The sequence below is a fragment of the Mercurialis annua genome, linkage group LG6, assembly GCF_937616625.2.
Source record: "Mercurialis annua linkage group LG6, ddMerAnnu1.2, whole genome shotgun sequence".
NCBI lineage: Eukaryota > Viridiplantae > Streptophyta > Magnoliopsida > Malpighiales > Euphorbiaceae > Mercurialis > Mercurialis annua.
In genome coordinates this window covers 44,302,019-44,327,070 of record NC_065575.1, presented here as the reverse complement: position 1 = coordinate 44,327,070, position 25,052 = coordinate 44,302,019, and the positions used below count along the sequence as shown (strand labels likewise).

The 25,052-nt window shown below is 36.4% G+C and overlaps 1 protein-coding gene and 1 pseudogene across 2 annotated transcripts; one reads left to right on the top strand and one right to left on the bottom strand.

The window, feature by feature from the left end:
* Nucleotides 1–204: 204 nt before the first annotated feature.
* Nucleotides 205–3,314, top strand: LOC126686544 (calmodulin-binding receptor-like cytoplasmic kinase 2). 2 transcript variants are annotated; one of them, XM_050380651.2, is made up of 6 exons: nucleotides 205–541; nucleotides 812–1,044; nucleotides 1,167–1,335; nucleotides 1,969–2,058; nucleotides 2,156–2,457; nucleotides 2,755–3,314. In XM_050380651.2, exons 1-6 carry the CDS (start codon nucleotides 289–291, stop codon nucleotides 3,013–3,015), a joined length of 1,308 nt encoding a protein of 435 aa, XP_050236608.1. In that variant the 5' UTR covers nucleotides 205–288; the 3' UTR covers nucleotides 3,016–3,314. The 2 variants fall into 2 exon arrangements, with proteins under 2 accessions (XP_050236608.1, XP_050236607.1); XM_050380650.2 differs by having other exon boundaries at nucleotides 206–541; nucleotides 803–1,044.
* LOC126686543 (uncharacterized) lies at nucleotides 3,296–9,610 on the bottom strand (annotated as a pseudogene).
* Nucleotides 9,611–25,052: the final 15,442 nt, after the last annotated feature.

The window sequence follows — 25,052 nt, the reverse complement described above, 5'->3', positions numbered from 1 at the left end:
CTTTAATCAGCTGATTACACATTAATCAGCTGATTAATGTGTTCCGCATTCCTAGAATGCGGAACACCACATGGTCCGCATTTTTAGAATGCGGACCATGTGGGGTCAGGCACTCTTTCGGAATTAATTCCGAAAGAGGCACTGAATTGGAATTTTGGGTGCCTTTCAGGCACCCAAATATCAAAAACCCTGTTTTTAATTACTCCACTTAATATCTCTCCCTCCCTTTCTCCTTCACATAACAGCTCTCTAACTAACACTCTCTCTCTTCTTTAACTACCAACAATAATGAAAAGTCCCCACTCCGCCTACGGTGGTCGGAGAGCCAAGTCTGTCGCACGGTCAACGCCGGATCGCTTCCAATACTCATCCACCTCAGCATACTCCGATGCTTCCACCGTGAAAAAGCACCAGAATCCTCTGTTTTTAGCTGCTAAATCCTTAGCCGGAGTATTCATCTCCTGTTTTACACCGCCTGAGCCAGTCAGCACCACCACCTCCGATCATTTCAACGACTCTGAAGACTTTAAACCTCCTTCAGGTATATTCTAATCATACGAAGTGTTGCTAATACCTGCACGGGTTTGGTCTAGTGATTTAAGTATCAGCCATCTGGTGCGCTATGCTAGCGGATTTAAACTCCCGCTACGCCATTTCCCAATAAATAGAGTGGTTGGGACTGGGCGACTAACCATTATAGCCCGATATGCCAGATATGTGGGCTTGTAGGCAGTCCACATCCCGGGATTTGACAGGCTCAATGCAAAAAAAAAGTGTTGCTAATGTTTTTTCTTATGATCAGTGGTTTCAGATGGTGGTAGAGATAGAAGGAAAAGTTCAGGTAGAGGAACAATTTACGGCGGAAGTCCACGGAATTCGACAAGCGGAAAGGAGCCGGGGAGTCTCAGATTTACAATGAAAGAAATTTATAAAGCTACAAAGAATTTTTCACCTTCCCTCAAGGTTGGACAAGGTGGGTTTGGCACAGTTTATAAGGGTAGGCTTGAAGATGGTACATTTGTTGCTGTCAAGCGTGCCAAGAAGGTTGGTTCTTGGATTGGTTTTTTAAGTTAATAATTTTTGTGTTTTCTGTGTTACTAATAATACAATTAAACTATAAAAAAATGTGTTTGATTGAATTTTTTTTATTTTTTTTGGGGGAACAGAGTGTATATGAGAAACATTTAGGTGTGGAGTTTCAGAGTGAGATACAAACGCTAGCACAAGTGGAGCATTTGAATTTGGTGAAGTTGTATGGGTTTTTGGAACATGGAGAAGAAAGAATTATTGTTGTGGAGTATGTTTCGAATGGAACTCTAAGAGATCACTTGGAATGTGAGTTTTCCTTTTCCGTTTTTGTTTGCCTTATTTGTATCATTTCCTACGTCCTGGCAGAAAATGTTGCGCGATAAAAGTACGATATGTATCTAAGATAAATGTAGCGGAGATGAGAATGTTAAAATGAATGTGCAGTCATATAAAAAAGGATAGAGTAACTAATCAATGTATGTGGAGAAAAATAGGAATTAGTTCTACTAAGACAATTTACAAGAATATTGATTAAGATGGTTTGTAATGTGAGTCGTAGATCGGTTGATGTTCCAATTAGAAAGGTCGAACATTTTAAATCAGAGGGAGTGAAGACCAAGGAAATTTGGATAAAAATAATTCAAAATGACTTGACAACTATTGGCCTTTCTGAAGAAACTGCCTAAATCATTCCGAATAGAAAAAAAAATCCATGTAGTCTTCCCTAATTAACTTGAGATTTCGGCTATTTGATTTGATGCTTTTGAATATCCAAATTTCTTTCTCTAATAGTTGAAAAAATTGAATTCTAGCAGCAATAGGCTTTTGTAAACATGAGAATTGATTAAATAGATATCCAATGCGGATTTAATTCTTGTGTTTTTAGACTTACTAGCTAAACATGGTCCTTTTTTTTGACTTGGAAGCAATTGAATGCAGGCATGCATGGAAACGTTCTTCCTCTGGCTACGCGTCTAGATATTGTAATAGATGTGGCTCATGCAATTACCTATCTTCACACATACGCAGGTTTTGTTTTTGATTGTAACTCAGCTAGTTCACATTCATCAATTAGATTATGTAGTTCTTGTATGGCATTTTGAGAATTTGTTTGTTCTGTTTGTAGATCACCCAATTATTCACAGGGATATTAAATCATCCAACATTCTTCTCACGGAAAGTTTTCGAGCTAAGGTAGCGGATTTTGGTTTTGCTAGAATGGCAGCTGATAGTGATTCAGGTGCCACCCATGTGTCTACTCAAGTTAAAGGGACTGCTGGCTACTTGGATCCTGAATATCTCAAGACCTATCAACTCACTGACAAGAGTGATGTTTATTCATTTGGTGTCTTACTTGTTGAACTAGTAACCGGCAGACGACCCATCGAACCAAAACGGGAACTCAAGGAACGCATAACCACTAGATGGGTATGATTTGCTTCTTCCCCCTCTCTTCAGTTCCTCAATATCTATGTCAATCTCTGAGTTATAGGTAAGGGATAAGTTTGTTTAACTATCATAATTTAAAAAAATTCACAGATCCCTTGTGTGAAAAGTTGAAACCACAAGGTAGTTAAATAAACTTATCCAAATAGGTAATATGGCCGTAGCTCGGTCACAGGAACCATTGGTCTGGTAAGGGCACCTATGTTCGACGTTTTTTTACTTCTGTTCATGGAACGAGTAATTTTTTTTTTACTCCGATTTCGGTTGCTGTAATTACAGGCTATGCAGAAATTTTCCGAGGGATATGCAGTATCAACAATGGACCCAAGGCTGGATCGAACTCCTGCGAATAACTTGCTACTCGAGAAGATTCTCGAATTAGCCTTACAATGCTTAGCACCACGCAGGCAGAGCCGGCCAAGCATGAAGTATTGTGTAGAAATTTTATGGCGCATTCGTAAAGATTGCCAAGAAATTGCAGGTTCAGATTTTCGTACGTTTTCCTCAAACTCGAGTGGCCCTATCATTAGGGAAGAATAAGCAATAAGACAGGAACTTAATTCGCATATATGAAGTTAAACTCGCATCAGAAATTGGAATAAGTAACGCCTAAAACTCTAAGTGGCTGCTTTCTGATAGATGCAACTGATATAAAAGCGACGGTGCAGGCTCAGTATATGTAAAGGAGCCAAATTTTTCCCATCCATTAGTGAATTGAGCTGTATATAGAAATATGATTATATGTTCATAAATTGTATCTGATTCTTTTTCCTCTTCGACTCATGGAATGGTCTATATTTTTTTAGTAAATGCATTCACATAGAAGGATTTACATCTCATTTACCATTTATGAATTATGATTGATTCATACTTTTTTGTGTAATTTCTAATCATCCTCTGCCTTATAAGCCTATCTATAGACTATACAATGGAGATCAGCAAACGGAAATAATCGACAGTCCATGGCTTGGCCGGAAATGGTTCTGTTGATGCAATCAAAGAAGCCTTATTTCAGCACAAATGCCTGAGAACCTGCTAATTTTCTTGGAGTAGAGGCTAAATCTCACAAAATTCTCTACTCCACAGTCCCCTTCTTATACATGCCTGGAAAATGAATCTTGTCGGGTCAACGCATAGTTTCCGTCAGCAGGTCTTTCGTTCTCTATAATTACAGGATCTACTTTTGAACAGAGGAAGAAGAAGGAAGATGTGTATATGGTAATGTGCCACATGCTGGAAACCAATTTACAAGCCAAAAGTTAGCTGCGGAAAAGCGAGAGAGAGGAACAGCAAGAAGGTAAAAGAATGATCTATAATACCTGTGCCATATCCAGTAGCTTTCACTGCTTTCTAGTTTCCAGCTTATAGCTGCCATGGCCAGTGCAGTAAACCCGGCAAGTAAAAACCCCCACCGAAATCTCCTCACGAGTGTCTTCAATAAATTTTTGAACCATCCTCTAATGATTTGCCATCTATAGCAATAAGCAGTCAGTTTAATTTAGCTCGGTTTAACATTATAAAAAAATTACTTTTTTGGCTTGGTTTTGAAAGTAAAAAAATTCAGTTCAATTTCGTTACAAACCAAACTGGAAAAATAAAAGTGAACCAAACTGACAAATTTGGATCAGTGTGGTTTGATATTATAAAAAGAAAAAAAAAATTGGTGCGGTCTGATTCTGAAAGTAAAGAGTTATGTTCAATTTTACTACAAACCGAACAAACGGAAATTATAAACAGAACTGACTGTTTCGGTTCGGTTTGAATCACAAACAGTCATAAAACAGAATGGTGCCTAGCATGTGTTAGAAACTTAAGTTGAAGCATACAGCTTATAATATGTTTAAGTTGAAGCACAATTTACCATACCATACAGTATAATTAATCTAAATTGCATTTTCATTTCGAATAGATGACTAATGGAATTTGCCAATGGACAATTTGACATGAACTACATAATAACCTTATTATTACTTTAGAGAAAAGTACTCACCCGGCGGGCATGTTAAAACAGAGTTCCGTCGGAAATGAAAATGACCTAAAGTTTGTTGAGAACTCTATTAGCCAGCCGATAAGAAGACCAAGTCCCCCAATTGCCATCACAAGAATAATATTGGACGACCTGCAAAAATTTATCATGATTGGATTATTAAATTTAATTATGCCCCCATAATGCATCGCACATGCTTGAATTATGGCATACCTGGTAGCCTTAGTTATAGCCATCAAAGCTGTGAGAATGGCAACCACTGTCTGAATTGTCCGTTTATGAGCTTCATCGATAGTAGTTAGGTAAACAAAAGTACTCACCACGGCCATGAAGGAGAGCCAAAAATCCATGAACTGAAACAATAAAGTGCTGACAAATAAATAATATCACAAAACAAGTAAAAATAATAAGCATTTCAGCAATACAACAATGTTCTCAAGTTGCATTGAAATTTGTTACTGTAATTCTCATTTTGAAAGCCTTGTAAAATGCATTGCTCGACGTTGTATCGGAACAACTTATGAGCAATTCAGGTTTCTATGGGTGTCAAAAAAATGGAGTTCCACTTCACTATCATTAATTAAACAATTAATTGATACCTGTAAGACTCCGAATGATAATGCACACCAGGTGCCTACATCACATGCATGATACAATCCGCTTGAAATTCCACTACATGTGAATAAAACCCATTCCGCCAATGCCTGTATAAATCAATCAAATGTTGTTAACTTTCAATGTTTCCCTGACTAAAAAGTTAACGGGGAACTCAGGCGAAGAGATAATAATCTTCTCCGATGACATTGGAAATTACGTGAACCAGTCCCATAATAGAATTAAGAGGTTTACTGGTTCAGTGAGTGATGCAGCACGATAACATTAAGAAAGATCAATGATCTTGCTATGTCACTTACTTCTAAGAATTCTAGAGCTGGTAATTCAAACAAAATTATAATGGAGAGCTTTACCTTTTTCCGAAGAGCCCAATAAGCAGGAAGTATAGCTGCAGCATTTGATGCAATAAGAGCAATCGATTGTTGTATGTGCCCTACATTTGTTAGAGACAAAATCAGGTAAAACCTGCTATCAAATTCAGGCACATGCAAACTGAATATCTTAAAACAAGAAACTCTCATAAGCCACATCCCAAAATCATGATCAGAGCAACAAACTATCACACAACCATTTATTAGTATCTTGCGACCTCCAAAACTTAAAGGAAAGACCCAAAGCTTAAATCTAAATACAATCTAAACAAACAAACACCGAGGGGAGACATACACATAGCAAATCTTTCAAATCGTATGGCTCATATCACGAGGTCTCTGACAATATCTTACACTTTCTCTTTAAAGACGATGTTTAAGCTATAAGTAATTTGTGAACTTTCAATAGGTTCAGCTTAATTCTTCTGGAGATATTTAACAATATAGCATGGACAAACAATTTTTAGCTAAGAGTATGTACCTCGATGTGAGACAACTTGAACACTACAATCAAAACCTCCGTGAGTTCGATCACAGGAGCAAAAGCTGAAAAATAAAAAGAAAAGCATGATTCTAGGAGTAGGATAACAATAATAATAAATGCTCTAAATGAATTAGTGACTGCATACTAATTACACCAACAAGAATCTTAGGCAAAATTATTTATCAAGAAATGCAAGTTACAGATTAATGAACCAGAGGGTTATTTGCAAATAAAAGCTCAACCTTTCACTTTTTAGGAATTTAAATACGCCGTTTAAAACTTGGCAACCAACAACCCCACCTTTAATTTCTTGGCATTTCTGACCTAACGCCATAGTCCGGCATCATTTGTTCATTAAAGAACTGCCCAAATGGTGTCGCTTGGTGAAGAAAAAAATTGCTTTTGGGTGAGAAATGCAAAAAAAAGGTGGAGCTGTGGAATGCCAACTTTCAAATGTCGAGCTTAAATCGCTAAAAAGTGAAAAGTTGAGCTTTTATTTGCAAAAACCCTAAGCCAAAGTGAAAAGACTTGACAAAACCTGTATGATGTCAATCCACTCGCATCTAAAGCAACTTTGCATTCCCCATGAGAGGAACATCTATGTGGGCATCTCTCAACAGAAACAGACATGACGGTCTGGCTATTTGGACTACTGACTGTGGTATTTAAATGCCTCAATCCAAAAGTCCAAGTTCCTTCTTGAACATATAGTATGTAAAAATCAAGCTTTTCTTCACTTGAATTGTACAGCAAGAAAAACGGAGAGCTTTCGCTGCTTCTTGTTCTATCTGCGTAATAGTAATCATAATTGTCAAGAGATGGCAATCCGCCTACTCTAGCATATATTTCATGATTTATCTTCATATCTGATGTTAGTCGTACATGGATGTTTCCTCCAGCTGCACCACGAGGAATATTTAGGAGAAAATAAGTCCACATATTATCAGGTTCTCCACCATATGAGGCATTGCTTGCGAGGGGACCAATAGGAAAATTAGCCTGGAGACACTTTTCCAGTAATTGGCAAATAATAGGATTCGAAAGGGGAGGAATCTCTCCTGAGAAGTGTCTGCAGATAACAAGACTCAGACTGTAAACAAATTATACCACTCGTGTAGAAATTTCTTAGAGCATTAATAGAACAAAAAGGAGTATACAACAGAAGCTGTAATTATATGATTTTAAAAGTGAGGAAACCGACATCAACACTATGTAGTTCTAACATATAGTGTGTTATAATTAATTTGGGGAGAGCATTTATTCCTAAACGGTCTTACCTCAAGCATGTAGCTTTCTGATGTACAATTCAATCCAGCCTTCCCCGGTGGACATTGGAGCACTTGCGAAATAATGGAATAGCAGACTTGTGTACCGTGGCTTTGGCTTCCGCCAAGTGCTTTCGGTAAAATAGCAATAAACCAACGTCCAACTTTTGGTGAATGGATAACCAAAGGAATGTTATTTAATTCACCAGAATAATCATGTTGTGCTATTGTAGGCATTGCCCCATGCCGAACAAAATAAGTTAATTTAGTTTCACTAGCATTGAGAGTGTTATTTGTAGGGGTGGTACTGGAACTGACATTTTCTGCAATTATCATTAACTGCTCTGCTATCCCCAACATATCAAGCGAATACACTTTCATTTCATCTTCTCGATGGCATGAATTCTCAAAACTTTTGCAAGAAACCACACTTTCATTTGTATGAAAGTTGGCATCAGAAATATTTTCCGCAGTACTATAACTATCAGAAAGAGCACATGAAAGTGTGTCGATCGTCTGGTTGCAGTATTGGCCCCACATTGTCGAGGTTGTGCATCCTTCCACACTGACATTTGCACTGAAAGAGTATGCGGGGCTACGAACAATCTGTAACACCGGAGAATTAATTAAATATCTGAATGAAAGAATATGTCACACGGGAACTACTCATCATTGACTAGTTTGAATGAATGATACCATTTTCGATTGTGTCCTCGTAGGACCAATGCCATTGAAAATACCAAGATACCATACGCCAGGAGATATCTGAAAAGGGAAAAGTATACCAAGTGAATATTATAAAAATTATAGAAAGGAAAGAAATGACCAAAAGAAGAATCGTCACACATTGTGCATGCACGAATATGATAGAAAACCATATTGTTTTTTCAAATAAACATGTCTTCTACTGAAAGATAAGCTTGAGAATTTTGCTGTTGCAAATTTATCTGAAATCTATCACACACGGCCGAGAAAAAACATATGACAAACCTGCTCATTTGTCAACTTAACATTCATATTCTTCTGCATTGGATAGCACTGAATACTCTGCGGACCATCGGGAACTTTAAAAGATCCATTATAGAGAGGACCTAAAAAAGAAAGTTTACCATCATTTAGTTTGATTTCAACAATGCAATTTTAGTAATGTGACTGTGGATCAGCAAATTTACTCACAGGCCTAGCAATTAGCCCCGTCTTTATGGGGACAAAAAGAAAGTAAAACGATGTTCAGTTGTTAATCTAAATATTAAAATTAAAAAAGAAAAAGAGGTTCCTACAACAGAAGAAAAAAATAACGTTTTACTTATGCATCGCTTACCTAAATCAATCACAGAACTGTTTAAGACATCCGGCAAAGGAGGACTGCCGTCTCTAATGCATATCATTGGCAGATTGCTTTGAGGAACTTTTGACAAGCTTCTAGAATCCTGTACAATTCTTGAAAACATGAGCCGACGTAAAGGTGACGTAACGCGATCAAGTAACAGAAACAAATTTTAAAATCCGCATACTTCAATACATAATTAAGCCGTCGCCTCCATTTCATATCCATGATCATTAATTTGCAAAAAAAATTACTAATATTTTTTCAACGCAAGCAATTGGAATTACTAATAAACAAAAAATCTCAAAATCAGAAAACAAGATTCAGATACTCCTTTGTACTTACAATGCATACTTACAAGATCCACATCCGACTGCACTGCAATCGACACGGACGAAAACCACAGAGGCAATTCAACTGAAACAAAGCACAAAATCAGAATTCTTAATGCTGCAATAAAATTTAATTTTGACAATTATTTTAATCATAAAAAGTACACTAAAAATATCTCAGCTCATCACTGCTTATTAAGCATGAAACTAATTAATTAAAAACAGAAAGAAAAAAAAAACAATTACATTTATAATTAATTCAGCTCTACAAGACTCTGATCACATATAAAATGCTTGAAACATCATCAATTGACCATTAGAACGAGTGTGACACGCAAACATCAAATTTAAACCTTAAAAAAATTAATTAAAAACATAAAAAGACTGAATCAATCAAATTATTAAAAATAAAATATAATTGATTTCAATTGAGCTACGTACCTCTAATATAACGCAAATCATACGGCTTGACTGTAGATTTGGGGTATCTAAAACTTGAAAGAGTGAACGTATTATAATCATTTAATGGATAAGAGTAGCCAAATAGACATGAAAATAATAATAATAGAATTAAAAACTTATTACAGCAACAAGAACTGGAAGAACATGGTAAAAGAAAATTCGAATTGTCTGTTGCCATTATTTTTTTGGAGCAAAAAGAAAATTTAAAAAAAAATTAAGTAGAGATTAGAGAGAAAAAAAACTCTCCGTCATTATTTTATGATCTAAGCTTAGATAAGAGAGAGTACTAAGAGGAGTCTTTTTTCTCAGTTAAAAAATAACAAGAGAGTCCTTTTTATACCATTAAATTTTAACTTCGATGGACTTCTGTCTGGTTGATTGAGACTAGGATTCTAAGTGCAACCACGAGCATCTGTTGTGCGTGATGGTCACGCGTTTGGTACCTCTGTTTTTTCTAGAAAAAGACAATTAATAAGCTTATCAAAATATATTTTTAATTCAAGATTTGGTTTGGTAGGTGGGATTATGTGGAAAGGATTATGATGCTTATGAATTGGTGACTCATTCCATAAATACAAATTATTAATTATTATTTTCTCATTTGAATCAAGGTTGGAAATAGTTGAAAAAGAAAACAAAGTTGTTTGATACATTACAAAATAGAAAAAGAGAGTAGACCAAACATTTTATGTTGTTTGAATTAAGAAAAACAATGTAATATTATTATTATTATGAATTATTTAAACTTTAATATTTATATATATTTGAACTTTGTTTGTAATTTCTCCTACACATTTGATTTTTTTAGAATAACCCTCTTTACATAATCAATTTTTAATAATAACATTTTAATTTTATTAAATTTTAAAAATATGTCCCAGTTAATTTATTGTGTGAAGATATATTTTTATTATTTAAATAAAATAATAATTAAATGATATATGCGTTGGCAATATTATATATTATTTTAAATTGTAAAATTAAATTCTTCTACAACCGTTAAAAATTGTCCGTCTCCAAATGATGGATAAAAGAAAAGTCTATATATTGGGCGTGTAAAAGTCTCAACTAACTCAAAATTTTCAATCAAAATTATTTGAAAAGTTGAGCATAATAAAACCAATTGATATTCAAACCAAATATTTGTGAGAATTATTTATGAGAGGAATTAAACTCATAATTTAGTAAAATATTATTTAATAATTATATCACTTGAGTTGTAGCTTATGAATTATCAAAATATATATATGTGAAAAAATATTTATATGATTAATATTCAAAGTTAATCAACCCAAGCAAAATTAACAAAATTATTCGGTTCAGTTTTGACTATATGTAGACATTATTCATTGTAAAAGTTTCATATAATTCAATCTACATTCAGCCTGATTTGAAGAGAAAAAACTGCTTGATTTGCATTGAACAGACAATACTTTTTATTCAATTTTATAATTTATATTACATTTCAAATAGTTAAGTTTATTAACCTTTTTTATCAACAAAATTATTGTTATACAATGAAAAATTGTCAATTATATAGTGACAAAGAGAATGTTATTATCGATGAGATGTGGTTCGATTGGTGTAAGCGTTGGACAACAAACTATTAAATCTCACATGTCAAATTTTTTATAAACACTTCTCCTTTTCAATTATCTATATAATAAACCAGGGAACAGTCAAATTTACTGAATAACCTTTTCAAAGTTATTACTTATTGGTTATTCAATCATAGGTTTTATGGTAATTTATAATTTAATTTGTCCAATAATTATATTAATTAATTTGTGATGGAGTCTGCCTTCTGAACCGGTGAGTGAACCTGCAAAACAGGGTAGAAGCTAACCGGACGGTGGTTGTCCGATTAACTCTCCGATGCTAAAGTCAGTCTAGAGCTTTGAGCAGCGTTTTTGAGTATATCAATGTAATTGTGATTCTAGGCATACCTCGTGCTCCTTTTATAGTAGTCGAATATACCTAGTAGAGTTGTATTAGGCAGGTGAACCCTACTTTATAGGGATTCGGCCATATCGTAGAGATTCTCCTGATTTGTCGAGATCTACCTTAATCTGATAAGAGTCCTATTTAGGAACGTCTTTCTAAATAGTCTTATCTTCCTAAAGTAGAGCTTATCCTTCCATATGTAGTGTTTGTGTCCGAATAGGACAATGCTTCCATAATTAGTCGATTATCCGAATCCCGGACCTGACGCGCTTTCGGCGGATCATATGGGATTCGGTCTTTATGTCACCGATTCTAAAGAGATCCGGCATTTCCTTCATATCTTTCAGTCTTCAGGGGAGTCCGGTGTCGCCTGAGAGTGGATCTCCTGCAACTCGGCTCCATTATACTTACAGTAGGATTCGGTATCCATCATTAGCCCCCCCGCAAGTGAGCTGAAGTAGTTTGGCATTTATGCCTTAGTGGATTTTAGCTCTTTTGGAGCTGAGTTCTTTTATACGGGCGAGTCGTTTTGTATTCCGGGCGAGTCGTTTGGTATGTTTGTGGGCGACGTTTCATCTTTAGTAAGATTCTGCGTTGCCACGTGTTGTCCATCAGTAGAGGGTTATGACTGGATGAAGGACAAGTGTCTTCGTGCGCTATTAGTTGGTCCTTATTTGTAATTATGGGATCTCGTCTTTTCAGTTTCTTTGGTTTAGGCTATATAATTGTTCATTTTCTTCAATTTTCTTTCTTCTTTAACCTTTGCTTTCTCTGCAACTGCTTAAACCTTCGATTTCTTCAAGCTTTCTGTGGGTTTTCTTCTTCTGCTGTCAAGATTCCTCGTTTTCAAGTTGCTCCTTATCTTTCTTTTGATCCTGCGTATTTGCTTGCGAGGTATTTTACCTTTTCTCTAATTTAATTTCTTGGTAGTTTTTCAGTTTTCATTTTATTCCTTCTGTTCTTCTTGTTCTTCGTCTTGTTCTTCTTCTTTTCCTTTCTTTTGATCTTTTAGAGTTTTAATTTCATCATCATTCCGTGTTTCCCCCCCATTTTAAAAATTTTAAAATGTCAGAAGTAACTGAGGGGGCGAAGGGTGCTCGTGACGAGCTAGAATATACCCGGAGCTCCTTGTCAAGAGAGCAGATACTCGGTTATGCCGAGGAATTTAGCTTTCCCGAGCCGTATGTTATTCTGAGGCCGGCAAAATCGTATCGGGCGAATCATAGCACCGATTCGCCTTCCAAGATAGTAATTTTTCATGAACAGCTTTTAGCGGGTCTTAGGTTTCCCTTAGAGTCTTTAATCGTAGAGGTCTGTCATAATTTAGGTGTTCCTTTGGGAACTGCATCCGAACGCGATTCGCCTTCTTTGTTCTTTTATGGAATCGTGTAGGGTTCGGATGCAGGAGCCTTCGCTTGCTCTTTTTAATTATTTTTATGTTTTCTCCCGCCGAAAGGGTGAGGAATTTATTTTTGCTGGTGGTCGACCGAATCGATCTCTTTTTAGTCTTCCTTCTTCTTTGAAGGGTTGGACCCCTAAGTTTTTCTTGGTTCAGCACTCTTCTTTCTCCTCTTTTTCGCGGAGTTTTACTTCTAGTAAGGTTTCGCTTACTAATGTACCTGATCTGGATGATGGGGAGAAGGACTTCGCCCTGTCTTTGCTGTCGGATTGTCGTTTTGACAAGCCCAAGTATAGCGTTCTTTTAGAACAGTATTTGAGTCGCCGTGAAATACTTTTGGCGGGTCTTCCTTTAGAAGGTATTTTTCTAATCTCTTGTTGTTATGTTTTTGTTTTGTAGGATGTCGACTTCTCTGGAACATTTGCTTGACAATTTTCATGTCGATATGACTGTAGATATGGGCGAGGTCACCAGTGGCGTTCCTAATCCTTCTACAATCGCCGTGCCGAATCCGACGCCTGATTCGGTGAATCCTGATCTTGATCCTGCTTCTGGCGATCAAGTTCCTGCTGCGACTTCCGAGTCGCCTTTGCTTCCTTCGAAGGAATCAGCTCCTTCTCTGAAGGGGTTGCCTACCGGCGGTCAGAAGCGTCCTGCTGAGGACCAGGCTGGAGCTTCTGCCAAGCGTCCCAAGAAGAAGAAATCTTCTGGGGTGTCTTTCGAGGAGGCACCTCGGTTTGCGGCTTGGGCGGACGCGCAGGATCCGCCTCGACTTTCAAACGTCGCCATTCTTCATGCTTGCATGGAGAATGTTATGATAAAAGAGGACATTGAGTCCATTGATCGCGAACATGGCGATAATTTGGCTGAGTTCGCCTGTCTCGGCGGTTTTTCGGTATGCTTTTTTTTTTTCTCTTTTGTTTTATATTATGATTTGCTTCTCTTTTTTTCTTATTTGTTGCTTTCTTTCTCAGGTGGTCCAGTCCATCGCTGTTTTGGAGCGCCGCCGAAGGGATGCGGTGGATCAACTGAAGAAGCTTCAGAAGGATTCCGAATCCTGGCTCTCCGAGAGACAGAAGATGGAGGATGAGGCTGGCGAGGCGACTGGTCTGATCCAGCAGCTGAGGTCTTCCGTATCTACCAAGACTCGGGAGATTTCCGCTTTAGAGGCTCGGGTTCGAACTTTGTCCGAGGAAGTCGAGTCTCTACAGTCTTCTTCAGGTGCTCTCACTAAGGAGAGGGATGATCTGAAGAAAGAAGAGGAGCGTCTCCGCCGGCGATTGGGTGACTCTGGGAGCTTTTATTCCCAAGTCATGACTCAGTACCGGTTGGCGATCGGGGCAAAGCTGCGGGAGCAGAATCCAGGCGTCGATCTTTCTGGAGTCAATCAGTTGGATCCTGCTTCTTTGGCGAAGGAGGTGAAGGCGAAGCTCGATAAGCAGAAGCAAGATGCTCTGAAGAAGGCTTAATTTTTATTTTCTTCTTTTTTGTATTTTTTGCTTTTGCCTTATTTTTGTATTGGATCGTAGGCGGATCCTTTGTAATTTTGCTTCTGTTAATATAATGATCTTTTGACCATTGCTTTTCTTTAGTTGTAGAGTTAATCTAAACTCGTTTGTTATTTTGAGAAGTTAATCTAAACTTCTGCTGGTGTAATTTATTTGTAGGTCCGAACGGATCCTTTTATTTATTTGACTCGGACGAGTCTAAATTATTTTTTAACTAAGATTCAAACGACTCTTGTTAAATTGTATGTATTAGGTCTCGAGCGAGCCTATAAGATTTATTTCTCCAAATCGCCTTTTATTTCAAAAATGGAAATAAGTACAAGCCATGAATTTATTGATAATACTTTCTCAGGTGTTCTACATTCCAATATCTGGGTACCATGGACCCAGTTATTGTCTTTAGTCTATATGCGCCTTTGCCAGTAGCTTCTTCTATGATGAAGGGGCCTTCCCAATTAGCTTGCATTTTCTTTACTCCTGCGTTTCCTCTGCCAACTTCCGCGTTTCGTAAGACCAGATCGCCTCTTTGAAATTCTCTAAAATTCATTCTTTTGTTATGGTATTTTGCGGCTTGCTTCTTGTATGTAGCGGCTCGGGCTGCCGCTTCATCTCTTCTCTCCTCTAGTAGGTCTAGACATAGTCTTGTTCTAGCCTCATTGGTTTCTTCTTCTAGATAGTTTACTCTGATACTGGGTATACCAATTTCTACTGGAATTACTGCTTCAGTGCCGTAGGCGAGCCTGAAAGGTGTTTCGCCAGTTCCTTTTCTAGGAGTTGTTCTGTATGCCCATAGAACGCTGTATAATTCTTCTGCCCAGTTCTCCTTATACTGAGAAAGTCTCTTTTTTATTCCTTGTGCTATGGTTCGGTTGGTGACTTCTGTCATTCCGTTTGTCTGAGGGTGCGCCACCGAAGTAAATTTCAAATTGATCATTAGTCCTTTGCAAAATGCCTTGAACCGCTTGCAATTGAATTGTTTGCCGTTGTCTGCTATTACAGTGTGGGGTATGCCGAATCGGCATATTACTTCGTTCTTGAAGAATTCCTCTACTTTGGCTGCGGTGATGGTTGCGACAGGTGCTACCTCCACCCATTTTGTGAAGTGCTCTATTGCGACGATTAGGAATTTCACTTGATGTTTTCCCGTTTCGAACGGTCCGACTATATCAATCCCCCAAGTGGCGAACGGCCATGGGCTTTCCATTGATCCTTGAGGCACTGCCGGTACACGACTGATGTTGTCGTGTCTTTGGCATTTATCACATTTCTTGACTAATGCTTTTGCGTCTTCTTTGATGGTCGGCCAGTAGTATCCCTGGAGTATTGTTTTTCTTGCTATGGTGACTGCTCCTTCGTGCGCGCCGCATATTCCTTCGTGGATTTCCTTTAAGATGGATTCTCCTGTCTGAGGCGAGACACACCTAGACCATGGATGAGTTAATGAGGTTCGGTAAAGAACTCCATTGTGAAAAGAGTAGTTGGCAGATTTTCTGATGGTGCGAATGGCTTCGACTTTGTCTGTTGGTAACTCGCCGCAGTCTAGATATTTGATCAGTGGAGTCATCCAGGAGTCGGCCTCCTCGATTGCCATGACTTCTGTTTTTCTGGTGCTTGGTGATTCGAGAATTTCCTTTAGCTGCATTTTAGTGAATAGATCTCCAAGTTCTGACGCTGATTTGGCGATGGCGTCGGCTTCGGTGTTTTCCTCTCTCGGGATTTGAATGATTTCCCATTGTCCTCCTTGTGCTTCCAGCTGTTGGAGCTGTGTTTTGACTTGACTCAGGTATTCGATCATCCCTGTTTCTTTGGCTTGATATTCTCCCTTGACCTGATTTACCACCAGCTGGGAGTCGCTATAGATCTTTAGGATTTCCGTTCTTATTTCTAACGCGAGGCCGAGGCCTGCGATTAGGGCTTCATACTCAGCTACATTGTTGCTGGCGGCGAATTGGATGTTTACTCCATATTCGATCCTGATTTTTACGGGTCCTTTGAGGATGGCTCCTGCTCCAGCTCCTTTTTCATTCGACGCTCCATCTACGTGGAGTTCCCATATCAAGGCTGGTTTGGGTTGGCCAGTCTCGGTTGGAGTTATTTCTGCTACGAAGTCCGCCAAAGCTTGTGCTTTCAGAGTCGGGCGAGGTTCGTATCTTATGTCGTGTTCGCTGAGTTGGATGGACCAGTGGACTAATCTTCCGGAGGTTTCTGGTCGTTGGATCGCCTTTCGCAATGGTTGATTTGTTCTTACCACAACGTTGTGACTTTGGAAGTAGTATCTCAGCTTTTTAGCTGTGGTCAGTACGGCAAGTGCCATTTTTTCGATCTCGGGGTATCGTGTCTCCGCACCCTTCAGGACTCGACTAATGTAGTAGATTGGCTTCATCTCGTTATCTTCCTCCCTTACCAGCACTGTCCCGATGGTCTCGTGCGTGGTGTTGATGTATAGGTATAGTGTCTCCCCTTTCAGCGGTCTGCTTAGCAATGGAGGGGTGACGACGAACTTCTTTATTTCTTCAAAAGCGTTCTCGCAGTCTTCATTCCATTCAAATTTTTGTGTTCCTTTGAGGGCTTTGAAGAAAGGCAAGCATCTTTTTGCTGAGCAAGACATGAATCTACCGAGTGCTGTGATTCGCCCGTTGAGTTTTTGAACTTCATTTATGCTTCTTGGTGCCTTCATATCCATAATTGCCTTGATCTTTTCGGGGTTCGCCTCTATTCCTCTTTGAGATATCATAAATCCCAGGAATTTCCCGCCTTGTACGCCGAACGTGCATTTGTCAGGGTTCAGCTTCATTCCGAACTTATTCAGTATGTTGAATGTTTCTTCAAGATCTTTTGCATGGGTTTCTTCCTTCTCGCTCTTGATGATCAGGTCGTCTACATACACCTGGACTCGTTTTCCTATCTCGTCTTTGAACATGAAATTCATAAGTCTTTGGTATGTTGCTCCAGCATTTTTCAAGCCGAAAGGCATTGCCGTGTAGCAGTAAGTTCCTCCCTCCGTGATGAATGAAGTCTTTTCCTGGTGTTGCTCCTTCATCTGAATTTGGTGGTAGCCTTGAGCTGCGTCGGCTAGGCTATACATCGCGTGTCCAGCAGTAGAGTCCACGAGTTGATCGATATCTGGGAGAGGGTAGCTATCTTTAGGACACGCTTTGTTTAGATCGGTGTAATCCACACACATTCTATTTTTTCCGTTGGCTTTCTTTACGATAACTACGTTAGCTACCCATTCGGGGTAGTGGACTTCTCGTATGAATCCTGCTTTCTCCAGTTTTTCTACTTCTTCAGCGATTATTTTCTGTTTTTCTTCCGAGAACTTCCTTTTCTTTTGCTTCACTGGGTTCGCCGCTTCTGCTACATTTAGATCATGAGTAATGACTTGGGGGTCTATTCCGACTATTTCTGATGCGTTAGCAGCGAAGGTTTTGACGTTGTTTTTCAGCATGGCCGTGATTTCGCTTTCGATCTTTGGGTTCATGTTTGCGCCGAGATTTACTCTTTTCTCCTTGTCGAGTTGGAGTTTCTTTGTTTCGCCTTCTGGTGCTGTTTCTTTTTCTTCGATGTCGTGATTAAGGATTTCTTCTATTGCCATTGCTTCGCCTGATTCTTTTATTGCTTGCTCGTAGCACTTTTTCGCCTCGGCTCGGTTTCCTTGTATCGTGATAATTCCTTGTTTCGTCGGTATCTTCATGGTTAGTGCCTTTATGCTTGTCACGGCAGCTGAGTCGTGGAGGAATGGTCTCCCCAGTATTGCGTTGTATGGCAGGTCGATTTCTACGACGCTAAACCGTGTAGGTAATTCCTCGCTTTTCCTTGTCCTTCCTAGCTTGACGTCGAGGGTAATTGTTCCGTTGGGCTTAATTGGCAAGCCCCCAAATCCTACCACAGGTGTGGCATTTCTTTTTAGTTCTGCTAGGTCTCCTCCTAGGCTTTCGTAGGCCTTTCTTGTTATTAGGTTTATTGCGCTTCCTTCATCGATCAGGATTCTCTCAACGTTCCAGTGTTCGATGATCATGGCCACTACCAGAGCTTCGTTGTGCTCTTCAGCTATTCTCCCGAAGTCCTCCCCGTCAAAGGTTACTGGAGGAGGAGTTGAGAGTTCTGTTGCTTTTCGTTTTCTCTGTGACGTTTGGTCTTTCAGGTTTACTCTTTCAGAAGTCATCTTCTTCAATGAGATTTGTATTTGAGTTCAGAAAAGCTCCTTCTTTTGAAGTTTAGTTAAGCTTTTCCCACAGACGGCGCCAATTGATGGAGTCTGCCTTCTGAACCGGTGAGTGAACCTGCAAAACAGGGTAGAAGCTAACCGGACGGTGGTTGTCCGATTAACTCTCCGATGCTAAAGTCAGTCTAGAGCTTTGAGCAGCGTTTTTGAGTATATCAATGTAATTGTGATTCTAGGCATACCTCGTGCTCCTTTTATAGTAGTCGAATATACCTAGTAGAGTTGTATTAGGCAGGTGAACCCTACTTTATAGGGATTCGGCCATATCGTAGAGATTCTCCTGATTTGTCGAGATCTACCTTAATCTGATAAGAGTCCTATTTAGGAACGTCTTCCTAAATAGTCTTATCTTCCTAAAGTAGAGCTTATCCTTCCATATGTAGTGTTTGTGTCCGAATAGGACAATGCTTCCATAATTAGTCGATTATCCGAATCCCGGACCTGACGCGCTTTCGGCGGATCATATGGGATTCGGTCTTTATGTCACCGATTCTAAAGAGATCCGGCATTTCCTTCATATCTTTCAGTCTTCAGGGGGAGTCCGGTGTCGCCTGAGAGTGGATCTCCTGCAACTCGGCTCCATTATACTTACAGTAGGATTCAGTATCCATCATTTAGTATTTGTATAATTGCCATATCATTCAACAATCAATAAAATTATTAATATATACAAATTCTTTTTATATTGCAGGGGTTTTAGTGCTCCTTAGAGCATCTCCGGTGACACTCTTTGTAATAGAGAGTATCTTTTACAAACTAGAGAACATCTAAAATATAAAGAGTATAAATTTTAGTTTTAGTCCAATAAACTCTTCAATTCATAAGTTTTTAATTAATTTTTTTTATAATTATTAAATAATATCAATCTATTAATTTATTTTATTATTTTTAAATGTTTAAAATAAGATAGAATTATATTTTCAAAAGCAAAAATCATCAAAAATCATTTTAAAATTTAATTTTTTATTGATAAGATTTGAAGTAGAGAGTAAATTTGGCTCTCTACACGTGGAGAGCCAAATTCACTCTCTACTCTAAATCAGTGTTTTAAAAACCGGACCGGACCGGCTGGTCGGACCGGTTAAACCGCAAACCGGTCAGTGGTCCGGTCTGAAAAGGCAACAAACCGAATCTTTTGGTTGGACCAGATTGAACCGGGTTGAACCGGATTGGACCGGTATGAACCGATAAAAACCGGGTGTTGGACCGGTTTGGATCGGTAAAAAACCGGTGAACCATAATATTTTTCAATTTTTTTAAATTTATTAAACCGGTTGAACCAGTCATCAAACCGGTTAAACCGGTTGAACCGGAAACTGGTGGCCTCACCGGTTCGGCCACCGGTTCGATTTTTAAAACACTGCTCTAAATTTTAAATATAGAAAGTCCATTGGAATTTCTATTTTACATCATACTGTTTAAATTAGAGGATTTTACATTTTTAAAGAGTGCATTAGAGAAAACTCTTAAGAGTGATTACCGTGTGTTTATGCATATAAAAAATAATAGTTTTTTTCTTCTCAGGCGAGGAGGAGCTGCTGCTTGGCGAGGAGCTGCAACTCCTCTTTTTTGCGAGGAAACGAGGAGCAAATATGCTCCTCGCCTAAAGCACAGACCCACTGATTGATTCTTTATCTTAAATGAAGAACAGAACATGTAGAACAGAACATGAAGAACATATCTTTGGTCCGCTCTTCTTCACAAAAAACATACCCAGTTGGTATGTTCTTCTTCCATGAATATCGATTGACCTATTAATATTTTCCGGTCAATCTGTTGAAAAAAAAAGACAAAAGATACAAAAGGTCCATAATTTAATTTGTTATAATTCAAATTTTATTATAATTAATTAGCATTTAATTATAAAAATTAGAGTGAATTATGATTTTTATGAAACCCACTCTCCAATAAAAGCGTCACGTCAGCAAAATGAGTTTTTGACCAAATATTCATAATTCAGGCTATAAGTAATCAAGTTTTGCTATTTTGATTTTTTTTTTTAATACTTTGACACAAGTTGAGGAAGTAAAGTGATCCTTTGTTTGCATTTGAACTTTAAAATATAAAAACAAAAAACAAAAAAATGAGATTTCTTATGTTCCAATACAATTATAAACTTTTTTTAATGCTGTTCTTTTCTAAAAAATCACAAATTTTGAAATCAATTATATATACTGTCTTTCTTAGGATTGTACATCGGGCAGTTCCGTTAAATTTATTTGAAATAGGCAAACATTGACCAATTAAAATTTGCATTTTTTTAAAACTGAATTGAATCAAACTTTAGATTCGGATTACACTAAACGAAACCAAAAAGTTTGTTGTATTTTGGTTTGGTTAAAAATCAAAATGTTTACCTTTTTTATTTTTTTTATCTTAAAAGACCAATTATGTTATTTTTTTAACTTTTTAATTAATTTATTTTGTTCGTTTTAAATCTTTCCGATATCAAAAAAATGCACAAACCGAACAAAAAACTAAAATTTTTCTACCACAAACTCACCAGACTGTATTCATCAATTAACCGAGCTATAGTCGGGATCATAGTTCGGTTTAATTTTATAATCCAGATTGATTTTAACATGAGGAAGTAAATTAGTAATCTTATCTAATAAGAATATTATAAAATATAAAAAAATATTTATTAATTGTATTTTTAAATTGTCAATTGTTTTGGAACGACAAAGAATTAAAAACTGATTTAGTGTTAAAAGTTCAGCCTTTTGTTTTCTGTGGATTAAATAAAATGAAAATTGTTGGACATAAGTGAAATGTAAAGTGAAGTTTTTTTGAGAGAATCTAAAGTAAATTTGTTTTTGCAGAGAATCTAAAGTTAAATTACTGGATTGAGATTCCCTCAAGTTCATTTTGAACTTGAGGGAGTCATGTTCATGATCTACACCGTTCATTATAAAATGAACGGTGTAGATCAAAAAGGTACAATTTTAATCAAATTAATCTACACCGTTCATTTTATAATGAACAGTGTAGATCGTGAACATGACCCCTCAAGTTCATTTTGAACTTGAGAGAATCCCAATCCTAAATTACTTACACTCCTCCGTATAGGAATAGGACTTCTACAAAGTACATACTTCCTTACAAGAATTAACCTTCCTACTATTATCAAAAATAAAAAATAAAAAATTAACCTTCCTACTTTGGCAAAACTTCCTACTAAATAAATTACTATATAAAACCTAAACGCCTCTCTAACCTAAATATATTCTTCACCCTAACAACTAATTCCTCCCGCTGCAGCCGTCCACGCCACCGCTTCGCATCCCCTCACCGCTCCTCTTCCCGCTGCCGCTGCCGCCTTCCCCTTGCTGCCTGCGTCTCCTGCTGCCGGAAAACCACGCTGCTGCTTGTCTTCTTCGCCACCACTTCTCTCCAGATCCACCGCTGCCGCCTGCTCTCCAACAAGTTAGTACAATTAGTTTAATGGGTAGCGATTTTCGCACTCCATAATATTTTGAATTAGACAATACTATCCCTCACTCTTTTCATTTTCTGTCTAATACAGTAATATGTACTTGCCTTAGTCCTAACTTAATGGAATAATTTGCCAATATATATATATATATATATATATAACTTATTTTACTATCATGAAATTTTAATTTTAACACTTGTATTTTTATTTTCAAAATAACACCCTTCGTTTTGATTTTGAAAAACAAATATAGGTGTCTATGTTAAGAAAAATACATACAATATAATTTTAGAATTTTGTTATGTAATCAGCATAAGCTTTTTTTAAAATAACAATACATACAAAATTTAAAATATAGAATATGTTTCATTTTATGATATCAAAAAATTATCAATTTTTTGAATAGTATTATAATTTTATTCTTCATTCACTTGAGTAATTAATATCATTATAATTAAATATAAATTTAAATATCTATGTATAAATTATATACGGTATTTTTTATAATTTTTGCAATACTAAAATTTTATTTATGTTTACCAAAATAAAAGTGCAGACTTATAATTTTTTAAAAATAGAAGTGCAAGATCGGAAATTAAAATTGAGTGATAACATATGAATTAAATATATATTTTTCCAATTATTTTTTATTACTTAAATTCACGAAACATCTAAACAACTTTAATTTTTCAAAGAATGGGATTTTAATTTCAAGGAAAATAATAGATGAAAGAATATATCATTTTAGTTTTGTTATTTTCTTGCTGATTGAATTTTAATTTTATTTAAATCTTAATTTTTCCAAATTATTTTTGACCATTATAAAATTAAAAATTGCTATATAAATTTTGATTAAAATTCGAAAATAATGAAGTTACGATAAAAATTATGATAATTTTATTAATAAAGCTATAGTCTGGTTAGGAAATATAATATAATTACATAGAGAACGAAAAATAAAATGTTTATCGGCAGTGGAGGTTTAGTTAGGAAATTGGTGAAGTACTATTAAGGAAGAAAAAGAAAAAGTGAAGACATTATTGTCCACTTAAACCGTATTGGAGTGCAGAAATTTAAATGTGAGAGTGTAAAAATTCCCACCCTAGTTTACTTTGTCTAAATATTTTTTAATTTATCAGATAATATTTGATTAAATTAATAATTTTTATTTGTATACCTTTTTAACAATTTTGTCTGCTAAATAATTTATAAATTTTTTTATTTAGTTATTTTAAATAAAGTTAGCTAGAATTTTACTTGTTTTAATTTTATCTAGTAAATAATTATTGTAATTAACTTAGTAATCATTGTATGTTTTTATTAATAGTGTTAATTTTATTCTGTTTTTTGTCTATTTGATTAAATAAATTATATAGTGAATAAAGCATACTATAACTTTAAGTAAAGTTAGTTTTTAAATTCTGCTATGAGATATTAACATTATTGTAATAAATAATTTTGATTTTAACTTGTAATACACTATTTGACATATATTTTAATTTATATGCAGAATTCATGGAAATAATAAGTGAATTAGTTTCTCTATCTTATCCCTGGCTCCTTATTCGTTACATTAAGGACGAAACATCCATTAAAGAGAGGAATATTTTGTTCAATATATCTGATAATAAATGTTACAAAAATATTATTCCGGATGTGCAAGATAAAGTGATATGCACTAGTTTTAAAGGATGGTTTATGTTGAAAGACGATAACGAGTCAAAAGATTATTATCTTTTGAATCCTATATCAATGAAGAAACTTGAGCTTCCGTCTTTAGAATTTGGTTATGAAGATATCTATTATATTATATCATCATCTCCGCTAGATTCTAATTGTTATGTCTTGTGCATTAACAATTTGGAGAAGGCGATATGGTTTTGTCAACCAGGTGATGAGAAATTTACCAAACAAGAATTTGAAATTGCATTGCATTCTCCAACAATGTTTCAAGGAAAGTTGTACTGTTCGACTGTATGTTATCAGTTGGTTGTTATAGAGTTTAAAGGGCCAGAGCTTGAATTCACTAAAATTAGTACGGGGCATGATCATTTTGATGATATTCATGGTACATTATTTTCAAGAATGTCGAATCGAAACTATCTGATTGAGTTTCATGGTGAGCTCTTGGATGTGCGTAAGGTCTACTATGGATTTCATAATGATGATGTGGCGACATTTATCGTTTCTAAATTTGACTTGTCAAGGAATCAATGGATGAAAATGGATAGCATTGGAAATTGGACAATATTTCTTTCTTTGAGCGGGGGAATATGCTGCATTGCAGAAGAAACAACGAGTGTGAAGAAAAACTCAATTTATTTTTTAAACGACACAGATGATAGATGTCTATATGTTTATGATTTAGAAGACGAAAGTTTGTCGATGTCTTTACCTTGTGGAGACATACCCCAATATTGTATGACAGGATGTGAATGGGTAAAATTCACTGATCATTGAAGTCTTTTCATTCTTCTTCCTAATTAATTTTTTTTAATAAACATGTTTGGTTCTAATTTAATATGTTTTACTTTTATTATTTTTAAGGGGTTTTCTCTAAAATTGCGAATTGTTCATTCATATAAATTAGTCTGTAATGAATGCAATATTGGTTCATTACAAAGTTGTTATCTGTTATAATTTTAATATCAATTGTTGGAGTTCTTTTACTAATTGTTGTGATCGGGTTGATATGTGCAGGGAAATCGAAACCACTCGATTGATAATTATAAATTTGATCTAACAAATAATAATATAACAAAATAAATAAATGATACAAGATATTTATATGGATCAACAATTACGTTTAAATCTATGGACAAAAAAGAATCGAGCCATCCACGATCAATTTGTTAACAAATAGTAAATACAAATAAGGTTTCCACAAACAAATATCTTTACGTAGAACTAGTATGATGCCATCGATGATGACGTGGTGCTATATATTTAATCCATATAGGATTAATTATATCCATGTAAGCTTCTGTTAACGGAAGTTAACACTCAGATAAAATAAGGGGCTTTTCTGGCCCTTTTTAAAGTACCAGGTGCTGTTTTGCACCGTTTATAACATTAGAGGCATATCTGCACCTCACTATAAACATCAGGGGTATATTTGCCCTTTTTCATAAAGAAAGCTTCCCTGCAGACCGCTTCGCATCCCCTCACCGCTGCTTTTGCCGCTTCGCATCAGAATGGAGGTTTCGAGATGTCAAAGAGTGG